The following is a 24,231-nucleotide window of genomic DNA, read 5'->3' on the forward strand; positions in this document are numbered from 1 at the left end:
GGGGGGGAAGGTGGGGGGAAAGGTGGGGGGGGGAGGTTTAGGGGTATAGTGTTTAAGTTAATTTGCTTATTGTTAATTGATTTTGTTGTTTATTGGGGTTGGGGGGAGTGGGGGTGTTTGCTATATGTGTTGTTACGGGTGCCGGGGGGTGTTTATTATTATTATTGTTTTGTTGATATATATTTTTCAAAAAATTCCAATAAAAATTATTTTTTTTTTAAAAAGTTGGGGGGGGCGAGCAGGAGGGTAGTGTTGCTGAAGTTGTTGAGTTAGTCCTCCCAGCCTGAAGGTGGCGCAGGAGGGAGATGGTGGTGACGTCGAGGGAGGAAAATAGGTCACGTGCGAGAGGGGGCGGGCGGGGCAAGAGGGCATCACGTGGGAGAGACGGAGGAGGCGGGTATGTGTGCGCGAGGGAAGGAGATGCCGATGGGGTGACGTCAGGCCAGCGATGGGGGGGCGGGGGACGTCAGGCCCGGGGGGCGGGGTAACGGAAACGGCCGGCGCTCGCGCCCGTTCAAATCGGCGACAAACCGACTTCCAGCACGTGGGCGCGCGTTGACGTATGTGCGTGCGCCCGCGCACCCCGGCCCCACGCACCCGTTCTCTCTCTCCTTCCCCACATTCACAGTGACGGCCGGCGCTGAACCTTCTCAGGGGTGCCGAGTCCATGTAACTTATTTATTATTAAATTTTAACCTCCCACCGCCGCCATCCCCCTTCCTCTCGAGCTTCTGCCCCCCCGATTATTATATAGAAAAGCCGCGCCCGGGCAATTATGGACAGTAAGGCGTTCACCAAGGAGCTGGACGATTGGATCGAGCAGCTGAACGAGTGCAAGCAACTCAACGAGAACCAAGTGCGGACACTGTGCGAGAAGGTGAGCCAGAAGCCCGGCGGGCGGCCTGTGTGAGGGGCGCGAGCCCATTCGCTGGCGGTCGCCCTGCCAAATACTGCGCCAACGCCCTTTGCCCTGTCGCCGCTTCCCGGCTGCCAAATAGTGGGACAGCAGCCCGCCCACCTCGCGGGGCGGGGGACTTCCGGTCCGCTGCCGTTTCCGGTCGGTGGGGGAGGGGAGGTTGACACACACATACCTCTCTACACCTTTTAACCAGTCCCAACCCATCCTTTTGTGCTCTTCATCCAAAGACCATTGCAGACTTTTTTTGTTTTGCTACGTGCAAACTCCAGTAATTATTTTCCATATTTCAGGCCAATCGGCCCATTGAATCTGTGGTAGCTCTGGAAGAACGTACTCGAGATTCCCACTCCTTTTGGCCATGCAAAATCTTGGCGGTCCTGTTTGAATTTATAATAACGTCTTGGCCACGATTCTATCGAGAAGACATTTGAGCGACAGTGCCTTTGCTGACTCATTGTGAGATCTATCGAATTGGTCCCATAACAACCATAGAATCCCTACAGTGCAGAAGGAGACCATTCGGCCCATTGAGTCTGCACCGACTCTCTGAAAGAGCATCCTAGACCCACTCTCCCACCCTATCCCCATAAACCCCCCTAATCTACCCATCTTTGGACACAAGGGATAATTTAGCGCCGCCAATTCACATCTTTGGACTGTGGGAGGAAACAGGGCATCTGGAGGAAACCCACGCAGACACGGGGAACAAGTGCTAACTCCGCACAGTCACTTAAGGTCGGAATTGAACCTGGCTGTCTGGTGCTGTGAGGCAATAGTACCAACCACCGCCATCGTGCTACGCATTCCAATTCCCTACTTTTTCTTCATTGTCCTGGAAATAATTACTGTTAATTATACTTCAAACTGTCCTTTTTAAATATGGAGAATTGCAGATCATAACCTGCACTGTGAAAACATCTTTCCCTTATGAGCCTTTTTCTATGTGGAATAACTATTAAATCTCCCTTCAACCTTCTTGATTCCAAGGAGAACAATTCCAGTTTCTCTGTTCATTTCCAATACGTGTAATCCTTTTAAAGGGTGGTGTTCAGAATGTCAAAATACTGGCACTGAGGCAAAACCAATTTAAGTAAGGGTTAATACTAATGGAAAATACTTTAGAAGAATTAAGAAACTGCTAGAAATATGGAGACATTTGGCATCTGTGGAGAGAGAAAGAGTTAACTTTTCAAGTTGTTACCTTTGCTGTCTTTTGGAATGGAATATCTTCATAATAAAGTGCACATTGTGCAAATAATGTTCACACACAGTGCCCTATTGTTTGCGAAATATACTCAACAGAAATTGTTGGTAGAAAGTCAATACTTTAGTTGAAGGTTGATTTGCCTTTTGCTGTGAAAGGTTATAATCAAGAATTTTAGTTGGTAGTTGCTATATTTAGCAATATAAATCAATGCTCCTTTCATCTTGGGATTGAAGTATAATAATGGAATGGAATTGCTGCATCTTAGAAGCTCAAATTAGTTGAACTTTTCTAGTTTCTATTAAGCTCAATTGATTTTGTTAAAGAGGTTGTTGCTTCTGAAGCCACCAGTATTTGTTATTTGCTTTTAGTTTCCCATTTTACTATTAATTGTTTGACCTTATTTTCCATCCACTGAATCACTGATTCATTGGTGAAAATGCTCTGCAACGATAAACCTAACTATGAACTGTAACTATTATAGGGGAGATAGATTGGGAGGACCAAAATGTTAGTTGGACTCCGATGATAGATAAATTGTCAAATTACGTGTAGCTTTGTGCCAAATGTGCTCTTTAGTGAGGACTAAGTTGTGATATCCCATATTAAGTCCTTGGCAAGGAACTCTGTCCAATTACTCAGGGCTGGAGTCAGGTCCAGAAGTGACAAGTCCGATGATTTAGCCAGATCATATACTCTCAAAAACGTGTTGTCCAGGTGCTGTCTGTAAGAAGCAACCAAAATAGTTTGCCCAGTTACTAACGAATGCAAGTACTCATGCCAATATTGAAGAGAATGTGTTTTAGCAATGGATGGTCCATGTTCTTGGTTCTTTACTGTTTCTTTATTTCTATTAGATCAGTGCTTCCACCTCTCCTGTACTTGTTTCATTGGTTTGGGTGGAGCTTTCATCCCAACTCCTTTTTGTTCCAATTGCTTCTCTTGGCTATGCACTTGCAAACCTGTGCTCGTACCTTCAATTATAGGCAGGTCAGAGACTATGTTGGCTGTACGAAAAAGCCTGTACTTATGCCCCATTGTTCGGTTTTATCTTTTAATATGCTATTATTCAACAAAATTTGCTTTGCTGAACAACAATACAATTTGTCTTGATCATCTTGTGCAACTCTTTCTTAATATGTTAAATGTTTTAATTGGTGTTCTGGCTAAACTGTTTACTAGCCAAGTCAATGGTTGTACAACAATCCAATCCTTTGCAGCACTGTTCTGTTAGTTATGCTGTTCTTGAATCCGCTCATCTGAGAAGGCATCAGATGGTGTATTTGTGTTTGATCATAGACGCTGAGCAGAAAAATTAACCCCCATCTCCGTTTGGCCGCACTGGGCAGAGTCTCCTGACCTGTTGAAAATTACAGGTGCAAATTATCACTCTATTGCGACATATTAACATGCCTATTTTTTGGTCTGAGAAAGGACTATACAGTTTCAAGTATGTCACTACCAGTTAAGATTTTGTCACAGAAGCTTAATCTGCATTACTGTGGACGTTTATTTTGAAGAATCTTTTCTCTCATTTATTCTCCCATGTTTTGACATTAAATTTATCCAAATAATCTGTGGTCAAAGATCAGTTGCAGTAACATTTGTACAATAATTCTTGCCGCACAGTCTTGCAAAAATAAAATGAAATATTGCGTTTTCGCGGTAAATTCTCAATCCTTGTCCAGTTTGCTTGTCAATCATCCTGGCTGTGTACTATAGTATAGTACTGCAGGACGTGGTTGCCTATTTTAGATTTTTAGAGAATGTGGTTAGAGCCAATATTTATAATCAGGAGAAATTGTGGCGAGAAGCCAATACTTCAGAAGAAAAAGCTTTTTCTTGTTTGTGACCTTTTTAGTCAGAAAATACTTAATCCAGGAGACCGGACGTGTTACCAATTCTGTATGTTTTTTTAAAAAAAACTCGGTGCAACACAACACGGTTCAAATAGCATCCCATTTATACTGGATATTTCTAGATTTTTGAAGTCTGCCTTGTTGACTGACCCAGATAACTGTTAAGCCAGAAGGCACTGTTTCTTGCTGTATTCGAGGTATGAGGTGAGGAGAGAAATTGTAGAACTGAATAAAGAATATTATTATGGTCCCAGGCCAGACCCCAACAGTGGCTCGGACACTGGACCGAAACCCCAATATTTCAGTTTCTTTTTGTAAGACTGCGGCAAGAATGATTCGCTCCAGGATTGATTACACAATTTGGTATTTTTAAAACAAACTTTATTAACACAATATTAAAATCTTTAACCTCACACTGAAAAATAGCTTATGATTACCCCTTGAGCAATACTACTAAATACAGTAACATTAATTCCTATCTCTATTCCCAATTAAGCAACAAGAAAGAAAAACATACAGTTCTCAATCCATTCGACACCCCAATGGCACAGAGTGATACATGATTTCAAGAACAGAGTTTTGCTCCTGTTAGAATCCCTGTAGGCTCTGGCTGGATGTCTTCAAAAACTTGTTTTGTTGGTTTCAGCTTTCCCCCTTGTCCTCTGACAAGTCTGTACTGCTTTAAATACTATTAATATTTTTTTAACAGTCAGACTTTACTTGTAGTCTAAAGGATAGCCAGATCAAAATTTAACTGAAAACCTTCTCACAATGTCTGAATGTCTTGCCTCCATCCAGCTATTACACCACCATCTCCCCAAATTGAAAAATTAATTGGTCAGGATTCAAAAACATTAACTCCCCAGGGACAGCCCCCCCCCCCCCCCAAGTCAAGCAGTGCATTAGCACAGGTGTTTTACTCTCGTCAATTTCACCTCTGGCTTCTAAAAGCATTATGATCTTGCAAAACAAGATTATTTTTAAAACATGACTACTGCAGTCAAACGCACTCTAAACAGACTTAACCCGTAAATTGCCAAATGTTTTTAATCCAATATAGCTAAAATCCTGCATTTGTCACAATACAAGGAATGATGATACAGACATGAGCAGATCACGATTATTAGTGTCGCCTTGTTTCTTTAACACCTAAGTACAGCAGCTTTTTAAAAATACATTTCAAGTACCCAATTCATTTTTTCCAATTGAAGGGGAATTTAGCATGGCTAATCCACCTACCCTGCACATTTTTGGGTTGTGGGGGCGAGACCCACGCAAACATGGAGAGAATGTGCAAACTCCACACGGACAGTGATCCAGAGCTGGGATCGAACCTGGGACCTCTGCACCGTGTGGCGGCAGTGCTAACCACTGTGCCACCGTGCTGCCATCAGCAGCTTCTTTAACGTGCCAATCAGCAAAATCCAGCTGGAGATGTATCTATGCAGCAAAACCATGTTGATTTGAAGAATATATAATTGTGTTAACACAGAAATAGAGTATCATGCTTTGAACCTTTTTGATTTGGGTTTGATTGCATTGTTTTAGAATTGCTGCATTCCACTCCAAGCAAAAACAAGTTAGTCAACTCTAGAGCACTGCCACCCATAGTAAGTTCCTGCAAAACCTGCAATTTTATCAGTCGTTTTTAAACAGCTATTTAAAACTGAACACAAAGCGAAGTAGCAATTTTAGATTTTGTAATTACAGGGCTGGCAAGTCATTGCATTCTTAACCGCTATGTGGTCCTTTTTATTTGATCCATTCAGGACACAGTATAAAATTGTCCCCACTTCTTGCCTGAAATCTGGACAAACAGCCTTTCTTAAAAACAAGCCATAACCAGCTGGAAGCCTTTTAAGCAACCTGCTCTTGCTAAATCCTGTGCAAAATTACACCGCCAAATGAACCGTTAATCTGTTTACATTTTTCAGGATACGTGGTTTGTTTGTGTCATTACTGCCAGAACTGTTCAGTTTATTCCATGAGGCTGAATGTCTGTTATGGCTGAAAGTTGGGTTCGTGGTCCAGGAGCACCTACATGCCAGGACCAGCTAGGAAGATAATGCCGGATGGTGGCCAACTTCTTTCTAAAAACAATGGGAGGTGAGCAGGTCATGCAGACTGAATAATGACCCCCCAATCCTGGCAGCATGGTGTCACACACCGCCAGGGACCTAGGTCCAAATCCAGCCTTGGGTGACTGTGTGGAGTTCGTACATTCACTATGTGCTCCGGTTTCCTCCCACAGTCCAAAGATATGCAGGTTAGATGGATTGGCCATACTAAAATAGCCCCTTAGTGTTCAGTGATGTTCAGGTTGGGTTACAAGGTCACGAAGAAAGGGATGCAGTGATGTGCAGGTTAGGTTACAAGGTTATGGAGATAGGGTGGGGACCTGGGTGGAGTTGGTGCAGACTCGATGGGCCGATTGGCCTCCTTGTGCACTGTAGGGATTATATGATCCTGATAGTGTCCCTAAATAAAGTTCTGTTTATTCTAAAATTGGAAGAGCATTCATTTGAGATTTTGCACAGTCTAGTTAAACACCCCTGCCTTGTGCTGTTGCTGTGGAGATACCAGTATTTTTACATTTCAATATGTCATGCATCTGTTCGAAGAAAATTAGGATGCTCAATGCATCAATTGAGGCAACAGTAGAATTATAGATTTGTGTCCTATGAGGTGTATATCACAAAGTCTAGGCTATATTTTCTGCAGGGTTTCTGCTAGGTCTTATTTCAGATTCATCTTTGGTACAATATCCTGGTGGCAATGGCTCAAAGCCGCTTTAAATATTAAGTTGTTTAGGGATAAATCCAGAGTTATGTTCAGAGTTTGAGTGTTAAGGGGCGGAAATGGAGGCCAGTGTGCAGTATAAGGATTTGGCTATACTCATTGACCCTCCCTCATATATGTTATAAATGGTAGAGCTCAAATATTTGTAGTTTCATTTGTTGACCGAGAGGAACTTCCAAAAATGTATTCCTTGTGCAAAATTGGCGATGAAATCCAGCATCGACTCCAACGTGACAGTCCAGTCTTTGGAGGAACAGAGTGTCTAAAGCCTGAGACCTCAAATCCAGCACCAAGCTCATGGTGTGCAGAGTAGCCGTGGTCCCTGCCCTCTATGCATCAGAAACTTGGACAATGTACTGCAGATACCCAATCCCTGGAGAGCTATCACCCAGCAAATCCACTGACAGGATAGGTCTACCAAAGTGAGTGGGTGTATCAAAGTGAGCATCCTCTCCCAGGCACTATCCCCATTACGCTCGACCAGCTGCGATGGGCGGGCCACATTACCCACATACCCAAGACTCCCGATGCTGTACTCTGAGCTCCGCAATAAGAAGCAATTGCTAGGAGGTCAGAGCAAACGCTACAAAGACTCTCTCAAAGCCTCCCTAAATAAATGCAACATCCCCATTGACGTGTGGGAATCACTTGCTTTAGAACGCACAAAGTGGAGAAGAAGCATCTGCGTAGGCGCCAATCACCTCGAGTGACGCAGGGTGGAGGACTTGGGAGGTCAAGCATAAATAGTAACAAGAGAGTGCAGAATTCAGAGCGTCCCACCCATCAACCTCCTCAAACACCACCTGCCAAACATGTGGCAAAGTCTGCAGATCCAGGATTGGACTATTCATCCACCGCAGAACCCACCTCACTGCAGTGAAAGCAAGTCATCCTTGACCCTGAGGCACTGCGCAAGAAGAAGACTGGAGAGAACAGATTGATGGACCTTAAATAGAATTGGTGAAAGTTTTGAGGTCTATAGAATATTTTGTTTGTTTGGGGGTTAAAATTACTAATTGACCTCCATGCCTCTGGACTAGTAACTGGAAAGGTTGCCCAGAGCTCCTGATTCTTGTACATTCTAATGATTCCTGGATAACTATGTCAGCGGATTTGGTGAGGACTGGATCACAGATTAGGCTTAATTCACAGAGTTCAAGTGGAGTGCCAGCACTCTGTATAATCTCTCACATGAAACATTATCACTTGGGTGAGCTAGTGGCTGAGCTGGCAACCGTGCCACAAGAGAGTAAGGTTATCAGGTAAATTTACTGTTTCTGTACTTGGGAGCGTGGGAATTGAGGAATTCGCTCTTGGTGCCCTATAACACCTTTGATTGGAGCTCAAAAGGGGTTTAAACTCAAGGATTTAAATTAAAGGTCATGGGGACCAAATTTAAATCTACTAGGATGGAAGTAGTGGGTAAGAAATGGGCAATATAATTTTTGATAGTCTTAAGGTTACTAAACGGCACAATAGAACAATGGTTAACTGTTGCTTCACAGTGTCAGGTTCCCAGGCTCAATTCCGTCTTGGGTGTCTGTGTGGAGTCTGCACGTTCTCCCGTGTCTGCATGGGTTTCATCTGGGTGATCTGGTTTCCTCCCACAAGTCCCGAAAGACCAGCTTGTTAGGTGAATTGGATATTCTGAATGCTCACTTAGTGTACCTGAACAGGCGCCAGAATGTGGCGACTAGGGGCTTTTCACAGTATTGCAGTGTTCACGTAAGTCTACTTGTGACAACAATAAAGATTATTATTAAAGGTGAATGATGGGAGACCTGTCAAGAGAATATTAGAATAATCAAATCTTGAGGTGGCTATTGAGGGTTTGAGCAGTCGATACGCTAAGTTAGGTGTGGATGATGTTACGGAGGTGGTCTTTGTAACAAAGTGGATTTGGGGATGGAGGCTCAAGCAAATGACCAATATGAAGGTTGGTTGTAAGCTATTTTGTTTAGCCTAACGATCATGGTGATTAGTTGAAATTGGGAGCACGGGTATGAATTTTTGTTTTGGAACTGTCATGTGAGAGTACCTTTTTAAGAAATGGGGGGTGTATTGAATAGCTATTGTGGGTGTACCTTTAAGAAATGGGGGTTTATTAGAGAGCAGCCATGATGTCATGAGAGTGGGTGGAGCTGGGCTGTCTGTCTGCTTTACTTTCGTTTTAGGCTGTTTGCTACAGGGTGTGGTTAGTTTTGTTTTGAGAGCTGGATAGCTGCAGGCAAAGCAAGGAGTTGCATAAGGATCTCTCTCTGCAAACTAAGGACTGTCTCCAAATCAATTGAGTGATTTCAAAGTGCTGACTGCTCTCAATAGTTAATTTAAACCTGACCTCTGTTCAGGGTTTTTTTTTCTGGATGTTGTTTGGGAATTAATTAAAGATTGTCGATTACTGTCTTCTTTGGGGATTTATTGGTGTTGATAGTTGTTAAGACGTTTACTGTGGGTTTATAAAGTGCTAACTAGTTTCATAAATAAACATTGTTTTAATTTAAAGGTACTGTATATTTCTGTTTGCACCACCCCTGCAGAGTAAGCCCGTGTGCTCCCCATAACCACAATCTATTAAAAGTTGTAGATCAGGTGAACTCCCTGATACACTTTGGGGTTCTCTAAACCCTGACCCATAATAGAACAAAGAAAAATGGGTTTGTTTTAACAACTATTTGGCTGTAGAAAATTGTAGTTCATCTAAAGCTGGATGTCAGGCAAGCAGTCTGACAGCACTGTCTCTGCTGCTCAATGCTTTATTCAGCTGATCCATTAAGAGTTCAATGTTCTTACTCCATGACCTCAAAATGCTCCTGTCCCTGTGAATACCAGCAAGAGCTTTACATGCAATCTAAATGCAGTTAACTGATCTCCATTCGGGGGCAAATTGTCTCTGATTGCAAGTATTTTACCCTAATATGTGAGCATAATACAAAATTTCACACCATGATGTTTCATTGAAATCTGAGTGATGTATGGACAATATATGTTCAGGTCATTTATGTTTGTAAATACGTAGCACAGTGATTTAGACAACGGCCTTTCAGCTCTGGATCCTATTTAGGATGCTGGGATGGAATCCCTTTGGTCAGCTAATGTCTCGAGTCCAACAACTGCGCTAAGGTTGGAGCAACTTGGACTCCTAGAAGTATGCGCCAATATTTAGCCTTTCAAGTCTTCCCTACCAACTTGTTCATGACAACTCCTTTGAATTCCAACACTCGCCATTTCAGCCTTGAGAGATGACCTTGGTTTAAATGCTAACCAGTACAGGTTGAGCATCCCTTTTTTCGAGAGCCGATGTGACATCACGAGTGAGAAATCCCACAAGGCTCTGGGAAGGTTTCCGGGCAATTCGCAGTTTCCAGTGCGCTGTTGGTGTGCAGGCCCCGTGCATTATATTCGAAATCCGATACACATTCAGCCCCAAGCAATTCAGATGAGGATGTTTAACCAAGGATGTTATTTTAAACTAACTGATAACAGGACTAGGCACAAGTTCACCAGTAAACTTCTAAGTTAGGTCTAATGTAAGGAATATTTTCCATCTGGATGATCATATGTAATAGAGTAATGTAAGAAAGAACATTAATCTATGTTATGTAATAAATGGCTGGACACAGTTAGGTTTTTGTGGGTGAGTGAAAATGGTGCCATTCATGTATACTTGTCTTATAAAATAGGGTAGAGCGCCCATCAGTGTAAACCACCAGTGATTTGCAATGTTTCTCCTAGAAGCCACAGGCTGTCCATTTTCAGAAATTGAAAAAAAGGAAGGAGCATGTTCACTTGCATCCTCTTTTCCACACCACACCTACCACACCCTTCTCCTGGCGTTATAGAACATACAGTGCAGAAGGAGGCCATTCGGTCCTTCGAGTCTGCACCAACCCACTTAAGCCCTCAGTTCCACCCTACCTCCTAACCCAATAACCCCATCTAACCTTTTTTTGGTCACTAAGGGCAATTTATCATGGCCAATCCACCTAACCTGCACGTCTTTGGACTGTGGGAGGAAACCGGAGCACCCGGAGGAAACCCATGCAGACATTGGGAGAACGTGTAGACTCCGCACAGACAGTGACCCAGCGGGGAATCGAAACTGGGACCCTGGCGCTGTGAAGCCACAGTGCTATCCACTTGTGCTACCATGCTGCCCTGTTGTGTTGCCTTGGGGAGCTGCCCAGAAGAGACTAGCACACTTGCGAACCCTTGCACAACTCTTAATTGCACCCTTGCGTAACGCTATCATGAAGGTGGTAACAAGAATGTACTGTATCCCCAAATAAACCAGGGGCTGGTTTAGCTCACCAGGCTAAATCGCTGGCTTTTAAAGCAGGCCAGCAGCACAGTTCGATTCCCGTACCAGCCTCCCCGAACAGGCGCTGGAGTGTGGCGACTAGGGGCTTTTCACAGTAACTTCATTGAAGCCTACTCGTGACAATAAGCGATTTTCATTTCATTTCATTTTCAATTGTTTTTATCATCTAGTGCAGGTTCCAAAATGGCTATTTGTTTTCCACTGCTGATTTGTAGCAGTTAAATGGGATTGCCGTAATTTAATCTGGCATTTTATTGGAGAAATTAATACATTGAATTATCAAAGTATTATTTTTTGGTAACTGTAGCTTATATTGGATGAAAATGCTTTTTTTTTGTCATTCATGTCAGCTATACTCACGAGTGCTAAAAAGTGAATATATTCTCATGCCACCAGTAAGTGTATTTTTCCTTTTTTGAAAAGGTTGCATGTTTACTCAAAGTTGAAATACATACATATCAATTAGGAGCAGGAGTAGTCCAAACGGCACCTCGAGCCTGATCCGCTGCCATTCAATAAAATCATGGTTGAGATCATCATCACCATCTTCAACTCCACAATAACAACTACCCCCAGTAACCTTTCGCCCTCTGTTTTTTTTTAATAAATATTTTTATTCCCCTTTTTCACATTTTCATATTTGCAGCAACAAATAGTTAACAATAACAAATGCAATGGCAATCCCCTAGCCAACAATCCCCTCATCCCATCCACCCTCAAACAGCTCCCAAAGTTTGAATATAAAACACCAATGAAAAAGAATAATCATTAATTTATACATTCCCCCCCCCCCCCCCCAATATTCGATGTCATCCAATTTGTAAAAATACATGATGAACAAGGCCCATGAGTTGCAGAACCCTTCCAACCTCCCCCTCAACTCGAAATTTATTTTCTCGAGTGTTAGGAATTCCAGCAGGTCCCCCGCCACGCTGAGGCACAGAGCAGAGAAGTCAACTTCCACCCCACAGAATCTGCCTTTGGGCAATCAGCGAGGGAAAGGTTAAGACATCTGCCTCAGCACCCACTTCCAACCCAGGCCGATCTGACACCCCAAATATGGCTTCTTGGGGGCCTGATTCGAGTCTCCTGAGATTATCCTAAAGACCTGGTTTAGCTCTGTAGGCTAGGCGGCTGGTTTGTGATGCAGAACAAGGCCAGCAGCGTGGGTTCAATTCCCCTACCAGCTGAGAATTCTGAAGAGCTCCCTCCAGTTTTGGGCAGAACCAAAACATGATTTGCGGGGGGGCTCCCCCACAGCGTTCACAAACATCCTCCACCCCCTCAAAAAGTCGACTCAGTCTTGCCCTTGTGAGGTGCGCCCTATATACCACCTTCAACTGTATCAGCACTAACCTCGTGCACAAAGTTGAGGCATTCACCCTCTGAAGCACCTCACACCACAACCCCTCCTCCATGCCATCCCCCAACTCTTCCTCCCACTTTGCCTTAACCCCATCAGTGATACTTTATATTCTCCCAGAATAACCCCATAAATAGCTGACACCAGCCCTTTCTCCAATCCCCTTGCCGTCAATATCTCTTCCAACAGAATGGTGGCCGGTGCAATCAGAAAGCTCTGTACCTCCTTCCTGGCAATATTTCGGACCTGCATATATCTAAACATCTCCCCCTGCCCCAACCCATATTTCTCCTCCAACTTCACAAACCGGCCTCCCAGAAACAAATCCTGTTAATACCCTAACTCCCCTCTCCTCCCATCACCGAAAATTCCCATCTCACTCCCAGGTTCAAATTTATGATTCCCTCGAATTGGTATTTTCCTTGACCCCGCCCACAACATAAAGTGCTGGCGCAACTGCCTCCAGATCCTGAGCGTCACCACTATCACCGGACTCAGAGTATTTCCTTGGGTCCATCGGGAGCGGCACTGTTGCCAACACCCTCAACCCCGACCCCCTGCATAGGCTCACCTTCATTCTAACCCACTGGGTATCACCCACACCTTCTCGGCATTCGCTGCCCAGTAATAATACAGTAAATTCGGGTGACCCAACCCCCCTGACTGCACCTTCCTAATCTTGGCCACCTTCACTCTCCCCTTCTCCTCTCTCTCTCTCTCTCTTTCTCCCCCCCCCCCCCCCCCCCCCCCCCCCCCCCCCCCCCCCCCCCAACCACCACCACCAAATAAACAAGGTAATCATCAGGCACTGAAAAATGAACAAAAACCACAGTAAAACATTCATCTTAACTGCCTGCATCTGACCTGCCAGCGATCGAGAAAGACAATCCCATCTTGTCAAACCACCACCACCACCACCAAATAAACGAGGTAATCATCAGGCACTGAAAAATGAACAAAAACCACAGTAAAACATTCATCTTAACTGCCTGCATCTGACCTGCCAGCGATAGAGAAAGACAATCCCATCTTGTCAAATCAGCTTCCACCCTCCTCACCAAACTCTGTAGATGTTTACTCTACAGAGCTCCCCCCAATTTCGTGCCACCTGTACCCCAGATAACTAAAGTGGGTTACTGCCCTATGGAATGGCAGGCCCCCCACCCTTGCTCCCACCCCCAGCCGGGACACCCCAAAATATTCACTTTTATCCAAATTTAGTTTATACCCCGAGAAAGACCCAACACTTGAAGCAGCTCCATTATACCACCCATCGCGCACTTGGTTCCGACACATACAATAGCAAGTCGTCTGCGTACAAAAATGCCCTATTACCTCCACACCCCCAAACTTCTCAACGTGATGGCCAAAGGCTCGATTGCAAGCGCAAACAACAGGGGGGACATAGGACACCCCTGCCTGGTGTCTCGACGTAGAGCAAAATGCTCAGAATTCATATAATTTGTGCGGACACTTGCCCTTGTCTCCTGTAAAGTCATTTTACCCAATTTAAAACCACCATCTCCACTCTATCCGATCAAATGCCTTCTCGGCGTACAGCGTCACTACTACCTCTGTCTGTCTCCCTTCCGCTGGTGCCATAACTACATTCAGAACCCTCCTAATGTTTGAAAAAAGCTGCTTCCTTCTTACAAATCCCATCTGATCTTCCCTTGTCACCTTCGGGAGGCACTCCTCCAGCCTACCCGCTTACACCTTCGCCAGCACCTTTGCATCTACATTCAAGAGTGTTATGGGCTGATACGAGCCACGCTGTCAGATCCTTATCCTTCTTGAGCAACAAGGAGGTCGATGCCTGCCTCAAGTCTGTGGCAACACCCCCTTCCCTATCGCCTCCTCAAACATCCCCACCATCTGCGGCGGCAGCTTATCCCTAAATTTTTTATAGTACCCCACCGGAAACCCATCCTCCCAATTGCATCCTTTATCTCCTGTTCCCCTATCACCCCCTCCAATGTGGTCCTATCCTCCTCCCCTAGACTTGGATATTCCAAACCATCCAGAAATTCCTGCATTCCCCAATCCTCCCCCAGTGGTTCCAACCTACACAACCTCTCATAGAACTCCTCAAAAACCCGATTCATCTCATCCGGAGCCACTACCAAATTCCCTGTCCCATCCTGAACCTGAACAATTTCCCTCTCCACCGCCTCCCTCCGAAGTTGACCTGCCAGCATGCGTCCCGCCTTCTCTCCATACTCATAGACTGCTCTCCTCGCCAACCTCAATTGGCGCACCACCTTCCTTGTGGACAGCTGGTCAAAATTCATCTGCAACTTTTTCCTCTTTTCCAACCGTGTTGGATCCACATCTTCTGCATACCTCCTGTCCACTTCCAAATCTCATCTATTAACCTTTGTCGCTCCACCCTGTCCTCCTTATCCACCTTTTGCCTTTGACGATATCACCCCCTCCCCTCTCTGCCTTCAAAGCTTCCCATACCACTGCCTGTGAGACCTCACCCTTACAATTAAACCGCACATATTCTTCAATCACTTTTCCAGTCTTATCACAAAACCTTCGGTCCCCCAACAGCCCCACATCCAATCTCCACCTTCGCTTCTGCACTATTGCCTTCTCCAACACCATATCAACCCAGTGTGGCGCATGGTCCGATATCGCAATTGCTGAATATTCTGACCCCGGCCAACAGCTACTCCCCCACCACAAAAAAAATCTATCCGCGAAAAGGTCTTGTGAACTGAAGAGAAGAAAGAATACTCCCGCTCCCCCGGGTGCAAGAACCTCCAAGGGTCCACTCCTCCCGTTTCCACCATTAGCCCAGCCAATGCCTTCGCTTCCCCTGACTGGGTAAGCGATCGCAGTCGTAACCTGTCCAATTTTAGCTCCTGCACCATGTTCCAGTCTCCACCCGCTATCAATTCATGCAAATCTAAGTCGGGGATGGTCCCACACACCACCTTTACAAACCGTGCATCATCCCAGTTGGGACCATGCCCACTTAGCCACCAACCTCCCCATCAATGCCCCTGTCACTATTACGTACCTACCTCCCTGATCTGCCACAACTTTCTTCATTTGGAATTTCACTTTTATTCATCAGAATTGCAACCCCCTCGCGCCCTACTATCAAAACCTGTGTAAAACACCTGGCTAACCCAGCCCTTTCTAAGCCTCCCTGACCCTTCACCCTCAGGTGAGCCTCCTGCAGCATCACCACATCTGCTTTCAAACTTTTCAAATGCGCAAGCACCCTCGACTTCTTCACTGGGCCTCCCAACCCACTCACGTTCCACATAACTATTCTAACAGGGGGTCTCTTTCCCCCTCCCTCCTTAGCCACCATCATCATAATTTCGGGCCCTACCCAGTGAACCTGACTCATCCTGATCCATTGTTGACATCGAACACCATCCCCTCTCCTGCTCCCAGGATCTCCCCCCACGCTCCCTCTCTAAGAAACCCACCCAATGTCGATCCCCTCCCTTTTCTCACCTCCTAGGCCCATTGAAACCTGCTCACCAGGCTCCAATGTCTGCAGCCCCTCCCCCCACATCATCTCTGTTCACTAGCCGACTTAAGTTAGCTAGTGCAGGGGCCCCTGCTCAGGTTTTTCCTCCCCTCCCGCCCAGTCCCAGGAAGAAAAAACAATCAGACATATACTTTTCATTTTAAAAAGTCGCTCCAAAGAACAGCAACAAAAATATTTAACCTCTCTAACAGTACGAAGTGGGAACATTATTCAAAGTTACATATATACATTTTCCCACTCTACTTCTGTCCCAAGCCTTCTGTCTTCATAAATGCCTCCACCGCCTCCACTGTTTCAAAATAAAAGTCTCGGGAGTTGTAGGTCACCCTTAGCTTTGCTGGATACACCACTCCAAGCCGCACTCAACTGTCGTACAATGCTGCCTTCACTCGGCTGAAAGCCACTTTGCCAGTTGCACTGTCAAGTCCTGATAGATATGAACCTTGGCACCAGCCCATTGCACCTCCCACTCATTCTTTTCCCAGTTCAATACCTTCTCCTTAATGTGATATCTGTGAAAACAGATAATCACTGCCCGTGGCAGCTCGTTTAACTTAGGCTTAGGCGTCAGCGACCGATGAACTCGGTCCAATTCGTACCTAGAGGGTCCTCCATCAGTTCCGCCAATATAGTGTAGTGGCAAAATACTCTGTCGGTTTCGCGCCCTCCGCCCCCCTCGGGCAGGCCCACGATCCTTAAATTTTGTCATCTCAAGTGGTTCTCCATATCCTCCAGCTTTCCTTGGAGCCCCTTATTGGCCTCAATCACCCTCTACAGTTCATCTCCCATCGAGGTGAGCTGATCACTATGCTGACATAGCCTCCTCCACTCCCTTCATCTTCTCACTCTGTTCCTTTACCTCACCTGATGCCTTTGCAACAGCTACCTTCACCGGGCCAATTGCCACCTCTACCAATACCATCAGTGCCACTGCCATCTCCTTTCTCATCACCTCCATATGGTTTGCAAACTGCTTTTCGAGCTCTATAGATACCACCTCAGCCATCTTCTCTGCTGTAAGCAGTACGGCTCTACCCAGCGGCCCTGCCTCTGCCCTCTTGTCAGCCCCCGGGCTGGTCCTCGCGCTCGATGGCGAGCACTCATTCTCTCCCTTCCTCACTGCTTCTTCCTCTGATTTTTGGACATATTTCGCGTCTTTACGAGTTCTAAGTCCTTCATGAATTGCCCCCAGGACTGGGCATTAAAAATTTCCAAAACAAAACATAAACATGTACGCCTCAAGTAAGAGCCACCCAAAGTGTGCCGACTCCTCTACATGCTGCCTTTGGCTACCTCGTGTTCTGGGCCGAGCCCCACTGCTCCGTCTGCCTTGTGTTCTGTGCCCTGCCCTGCCACTCCGGTTGCTTCAAGCACTGACCTCAGTCTCACTGCTCCAGCAGCTTCACACTCTGCTGCTCCACATTTCGCTTTCAGTCCTGCTGCTCTAGCTGCCTCACCCTCTGCCACCGTTTCGGCTGCCACGTGTCCTGGATTCGGGGCTGCCGACTCGTGCCTCAGACTCCGCCCCCCGCAGCTCCCAACTGCCCCGCACTCCGGGCTCGATGCCTCTGCTCCGGCTGCCCGACACTCCCGCAAGGTTTTTCACCGGTTAGGTTTGGCGCCCGCCCCTCCAGCCCTAAAGGCCGAAAAAGATCGGGTGGGGGGGAAACGGGGCAAAAACCCCGACACTGCCAAAAAAGAATATCCGACGGCGGGACCTTTCACTTTCTTGTTAATCAAGAATCTATCTAGCCCACCTTTTCAGAAAAAAATCAAAGAATCTGCTTCCCCTGCCTTTTGAGGATGAGAATTCCAAAGACTTGTGACTCTTTGAGAGAACCATTCTCTTAGTCTCTGTCCTAAATGGGTGACCCCTATTTTAAACAGTGACCCTCTAGTTGTAGATTCTCCCACAAAAGGAAACATCCTCTCCTTCGCCACCTTGTCACGACCCTCAGTATCTTTTTAATCAAGTCACCCTATATTGTTCCAAACTCCAGCTGATACAGGCCTAACCTGTCCAATCTTCCCTCATGAGATAATCCTCCATTCCGGGTATTAGTCTCGTAAACCTTTCCGGAACTGCTGCTTATGTATTTACATCATTCCTTAAATAAGGAGACCAGTACTGAACACCAATGCCATGTATAACTGAAGCATTATCTCCTTTTGTATTCAATTCCCCTCATAATAAATGATAACATTCATACTAACCTTCTGCGATTCATGCACGAGGACACAGAGATTCCTCTGCATCATAGTTTTGTGATCTCACTCTTTAGATAATCTTTTTATTCTTCCTACCAAAATATCCGATTTTACATTTTACTGTATTATACTACATTTGCAAGGTTTTTTCCCATTTGTTTAACCTATCTATATACCTTTGTAGTCGTCTTCACAACTTGGATTGGTTTATTGTCACGTGCACCGTGGTACAGAAAAAAGTATTTTTCCGGGAGCAGCTCAACAGATCATTAAGCACATGAAAAGAAAAGAAAATACGTAAAAGGGCAACACAGGGTACACAATATAAATACATAGACATCGGCATCGGGTGAAGCATACAGGAGTGCAGTAGTCAGTCCACTAGAGGGTTGTTTAGGAGTCGTAACAGCAGGGAAGAAGCTGTTTTTGAATCTGTTTGTGCGTGTTCTCGGACTTTTGTATCCCCTGCCAGATGGAAGAAGTTGGAAGAGTGAGTAAGTCAGGTGGGAGGGGTCTTTGATTATGCTCCCCGCTTTCCCAAGACAGTGGGAGGTGTAGTCAATAGATGGAGGTGGGTTTGTGTGAGGGACTGGGCGGTGTTCACGACTCTCTGACGTTTCTTGCGGTCTTGGGCTGAACAGTTGCCATACCAGGCTTTGATGCAACCAGATAGGATGCTTTCTATGATGCATATGTAACAATTGAGTCAATGTGGACATGCCAAATTTCCTTCGTTTCCTGAGGAAGTATAGGCGCTGATGTGCTTTCTTGGTCGTAGTGTCAACATGGTGGACCAGGACAGATTTTTGGTGATGTGCACAGCTAGGAATTTTAAGCTGACGACCATCTCCACCTCTGCCCCATTGATGAGACACGGGTGTGTTCCTGAAGTCAATGACCAGCCCTTTATTTTTACTGGCATTGAAGGAGAGATTGTTGTCGTTGCAACACTTCGCTGGGTTCTCTATCTCCCTTCTGTATTCTGACTCATCGTTGTTCAAGATCAGACCACTATGGTCGGGTCTTCAGCAAACTTGTAGATGGAGTTGGAGCCAAATTTTGCCCCACAGTCGTGTGTGTATAGGCAGCTAAGTACGCAGCCTTGCGGGGCCCCGGTATTGAGGATTATGGTGGAGATGTTGTTGTTTATTCTTACTGATTGTGGTCTCTGGGTCAGAATGTCGAGGATCCAGTTGCAGAGTGAGGAGCTAAGTCCTAGATTTTGGAGCTTTGATATGAGCTTGGCTGGGATTATGGTGTTGAAAGCAGAGCTGTAGTCAATAAATAGGAGCCTGATGTAGGAATCCTTGTTGAGATGCACCAGGGATGAAGTGTAGAGCCAGGGAGATGGTGTCTGCTGGGACCGGTTGCAGCGGTATGCGAATTGCAGTGGGTAAAGGCATTCTGGGAGTATGGAGTTGATGCGCCTCATGACCAGCCTCTCGAAGCACTTCATTATGATAATGACAGGACCACCGGACATTGCTCGGTTCTCCTTTGGCACCGGAATGATGGTGGTCTTCTCGAAGCAGGTGGGGACCTTGGAATAGAGTAGGGAGAGAACATAAAACATGGGCCGGGATTCTTCAATCCCGCGCCGGGTCGGAGAATCGGCAGTGGGGGGGGGACGACGCGAGAATCGCGCCACGCCGCTCCGACGCCGGGCCACCGATTCTCCGGTCAATTGCACACGTGGGGTCGCCGCCACGCTGTCGGCGGCCGCTTTCAGCGGCTCCCGCCGATTCTCCGCACTCGACGGGCCGAGTGCCTGCCAAGTCCCGCTGGCGTGGATTATGTATGGTCCCACCCGGCGGGACTTCTGCGTTCTGGCTGCGGGGGCCCTCCTGGTGGAGGGGGCGGGGGCCTCCATGGTGGCCAGACCCGCGATCGGGGCCTACCGATAGGTGGGCAGGCTAATTCCAGGGGATGGGGGGCCCTATGTTCCTCCGCGCTGGGCCCCTCTAGGGCTCCTCCATATTGCACGGACCCGCGCCGGCCATGGCGCACATGCGCTGGCCGTGGCGCACCGACTTGCGGCGCCAGAGCAGCGGACTGCTCTCCGGCTCTGTTCTAGCCCCCTAGGAAGGGGTGAATGCCTGGGGCTAGAGGCCCGTTGACGCTGGCGTCGCTCGGGCCGGTTTTGACGCCGACATCAACACTTGGCCGGGATTCTCCAGTCTCACTTTCTATGGGACCAATGCTCACTTTAACTCTTTTTTTTAAATAAAAACTCTTACAATGTTTTTATATTTCCAGCTAGATTTCTCTTGTACTCTTAATTTTTCTCCTCCTCTTCATCTTTAGTCATTCTTTGCTTTTTTTTATATTATGTCCAATCTTCTGACATGCCACCCAAAAAGCAATTACTGTATTTGCTTGTTCTTTAAGTTTGATACTACCTGACTCTTATCAACTAGCCATGGATGGTGGGTCTTCCCTTCGAATTTTTATTTCTCATTGGAATGTATCTATCCCTTTTAAATACATAGAGCATAGTTTTCAAAGTTCTCACTGGAAGTTCTCATTTGTTTGGAATTCTTTGAGATATGTTGGAGGCTCTATTTGTGTGGTATAATTGTCTTTAATGTAAGATTTTGATCATTTTTCAGTAACTTTAGTAAAATAAATTTCCTTCTCTTTGCTTCTATAGGCTAAAGAAATTCTTACAAAAGAGTCGAATGTACAGGAGGTGCGATGTCCTGTCACAGTGTGTGGTGATGTCCATGGGCAGTTTCATGATCTCATGGAACTGTTCAGAATTGGGGGCAAATCCCCTGATACCAATTACCTTTTCATGGGAGATTACGTTGACAGAGGTTATTACTCCGTTGAAACTGTCACATTACTCGTAGCATTAAAGGTATGATGTTTCCTTTCCATACTTGGATTCGGCTGCCTTATATTATATGCTTTGCACTTTGGTGATATTTCCCTAGAAATTGCTTACCTGGCAAAGTCCCACAGATTTGTTCGAAGTATGAATAAAACTTACTCCGATTTTAGTTATACCTTGTTCTAACATATATCTACTGGGAACATGGCTGAAAAAACATACATTTTTTAAACACAGGTTCGTTATCGGGAACGTATCACAATATTGCGAGGAAATCACGAAAGCAGACAGATCACACAAGTATATGGGTTTTACGACGAATGCCTAAGGAAATATGGAAATGCCAGTGTTTGGAAATACTTTACAGATCTGTTCGACTATCTCCCTTTGACAGCCTTAGTAGATGGCCAAGTGAGTAAAATGTGTTCTCATTTATTTCCTTTTTTCATAGGTTTTATTAAGTAGTCCTGCGATTCAAAACCAAGCCTACTGCATGGTATGGCTTGGTGCTGTGATTGCCCAATGTGCCTTCCTCATACTGTCAATAACATATCAAATACAAAGGTCTCCTCTGCATAATTCCACTGGCAGACGTTCACACGGGAGTCTGGAAATCTGCAAAAAGGTTAAATGCTTCCTGTCCTGGTTAACTAACTGGGAGCCAGTTCAGTATATGTCCGGTTTACCAATCTCTTAAAATGCTTCTTACTGGGGTGGCACGGTGGTTAGCACTGCTGCCCAACGGCACAGAGGACGCACGTTCAGTCCTGGCCCCGGGTCACTATCCGTGTGCAGTTTGCACATTCTCCCCGTGTCTGCGTGGGTCTAACCCCCACAACAGGGGCAGCAGGGTAGCATGGTGGTTAGCATGAATGCTTCACAGCTCCAGGGTCCCAGGTTCGATTCCTGGCTGGGTCACTGTCTGTGTGGAGTCTGCACGTCCTCCCCCTGTGTGCGTGGGTTTCCTCCGGGTGCTCCGGTTTCCTCCCACAGTCCAAAGATGTGCGGGTTAGGTGGATTGGCCATGCTAAATTGCCCGTAGTGTCCTAATAGAAGTAAGGTTAAGGGGGGGTTGTTGGGTTACGGGTATAGGGTGGATACGTGGGTTTGAGTAGGGTGATCATGGCTCGGCACAACATTGAGGGCCGAAGGGCCTGTTCTGTGCTGTACTGTTCTATGTTCTAACACAAAGATGTGCAAGGTAGGTGGATTGGCCACGCTAAATTGCCGCTTTATTGGAAAAAAGAATTGGGTACTCTAAATTTTTTTTTTTTTAATGCTTCTCAATGTTAAATGCTATGTTTTAGCCTAACCATTTTTTAAAGTTACTAGTTATTGACTGTTCTGTTGCGTCTAATGATCAAGCAATACAAACATATATATGCAAACATGATTTAGGAGCAGGAGTAAGCCATTCAGCCCTTCAAGCCTGCTTCATCATTCAATAGAATCATGGCAGATCTGACTGTGACCTCAGCTTCACATTCCAGCTACTCTCTGTACCCTTTGACTCCCTCTTAACAGTGTAACTAATTCCATGGGGTTGAGCAAATGATTGCTTTTACAAGAAAACCGTCCTTATAAGCCATTTTGTGTGCTTTAGAGCAGGTGAATTTGTCACGTGGATTCCTTATTCCGATTTAGGGAGTATTATTAGTCGGGTTAAGGCATGTTGTCGAGTCTTAATCCGTCAAAGAAGGAGATACTGGAAAGGGGTGAGTTTTAAGAACTGTCCTTTTAGAAGAAGGAAAGAGATTTAGGGAGGGAATTCCAGAGTGTGGGCCTACACAGCGGAGGATGTAACCATCAATGAGGAGGTTACACAGGAGACCAATGTCTCTGAAGGAGGGAGTGCTATGGAGGGGAGGGGATCATGGTCATTGGCTGTTACAGAGAGGTACAATAAATCATAGAATTTACAGTGCAGACGGAGGCCATTCGGCCCATCAAGTCTGCACCGGCCCTTGGAAAGAGAACCCCACCTGAGCCTCCATCCTATCCCCATAACCCAGTAACCCCACCTGTCCTTTTTTGGATACTTGAGGGCAATTTAGAATGATCAGTCCACCGAACCTACACATCTTTGGACTGTGGGAGGAAACCGGAGCACCCGGAGGAAACCCACATAGACATGGGGAGAACGTGCAGACTCTGCGCAGTCACCCAAGCAAGAATTGAACCTGGGACACTAGCACTGTGAAACAACAGTGCTTAAGTGCTGTGCTACCATGCTGTAAAGGGATTTAAACTTGAACATTTGGATATTAATTTTAAATTGAGGCAATGTGCGTTGCAAGGTAATAATCTTTATTGTCACAAATAGGCATACGTTAACATTGCAATGAAGTTACTGCGAAAAGCCTCTAGTCGCCACACTCCGGCGCCTGTTCGGGTACTGATGAGTCAGCAGAATTTGGTATCACATAGGATATGGACGTCAAAGTTTTTTTTTGCAGAGTTCAAAAGTGGGCGGCAGATAATGGAACATTTGAATTGGGGTGAGGGTTTCAGCAGCATTTGAGCAGAAGAAAGCAATATTATCGAGGTGGAAGTAGATATCCTAACTGGAAGGCATTTTAGTAGGGATTGTGATGAAGAGAGGCACAGATTTGAGAGCTGACATTCAAGTAGTGGATATAAAATAACCAGTGCCATGTTCCGAGTTGGTAGGTTTAGGTGCATAAGAGGATTCAACTAGAGGTTCTCCTAAATATTATCTAGACTTCCGAGTTGTCTCCAGAGACGGTGCCGAGCTCCCATTTTCATTTGAGTGAATAAATCAGCCTGAAAGCTTGACTTTTCCTTGAACTTGCTTATACGTGTTGTGTTCTCATAAATACTTTAAATCCAGGAGTGAGTAAAGAGGATGATTAAAAGAAGATTTGTTGATTTTTAATTTATTTCAAACTTTAAATTAAAATTAATTAAATGGGTAGAATTTGGGGAGGGAGCAATTCATTCTGCAATCTTTAAAGGAAATTATGCCTGTGTGTGTCATATACTTATATTTTGAAAGTTTATATTTTATAGTTGTGGGACTTTTTCAATGTTCCTTTTTCATTGATACAGTACCGTGTTCACTTATTGATAATTTGGTGTCCACAGATTTTCTGTCTACATGGCGGCCTCTCTCCATCCATAGATACATTGGATCATATTCGAGCCTTGGATCGCCTACAGGAGGTGCCTCACGAGGTAAGTTCCCTGCTGTGCT

The 24,231-nt window shown here is 45.5% G+C and overlaps 1 protein-coding gene across 2 annotated transcripts in view; it reads left to right on the plus strand.

The window, feature by feature from the left end:
* Nucleotides 1-517: 517 nt before the first annotated feature.
* The window catches only part of ppp2cb (protein phosphatase 2, catalytic subunit, beta isozyme), a 44,648-nt gene continuing 20,934 nt past the window's right edge, over nucleotides 518-24,231 (plus strand). The window contains exons 1-4 of one of the 2 annotated variants that reach the window (XM_038792684.1): nucleotides 518-877; nucleotides 20,835-21,044; nucleotides 21,255-21,428; nucleotides 24,123-24,212. In XM_038792684.1, the coding sequence (XP_038648612.1) occupies nucleotides 776-877; nucleotides 20,835-21,044; nucleotides 21,255-21,428; nucleotides 24,123-24,212 (576 nt within the window). In that variant the 5' untranslated portion in view covers nucleotides 518-775. Of the gene's footprint in view, nucleotides 878-8,020; nucleotides 8,044-20,834; nucleotides 21,045-21,254; nucleotides 21,429-24,122; nucleotides 24,213-24,231 lie in introns of those variants that run through there. The other variant, XM_038792685.1, reaches the window with a different exon arrangement.

Source organism: Scyliorhinus canicula, chromosome 3 (genome assembly GCF_902713615.1).
Source record: "Scyliorhinus canicula chromosome 3, sScyCan1.1, whole genome shotgun sequence".
Classification (NCBI taxonomy): Eukaryota; Metazoa; Chordata; class Chondrichthyes; order Carcharhiniformes; family Scyliorhinidae; genus Scyliorhinus; species Scyliorhinus canicula.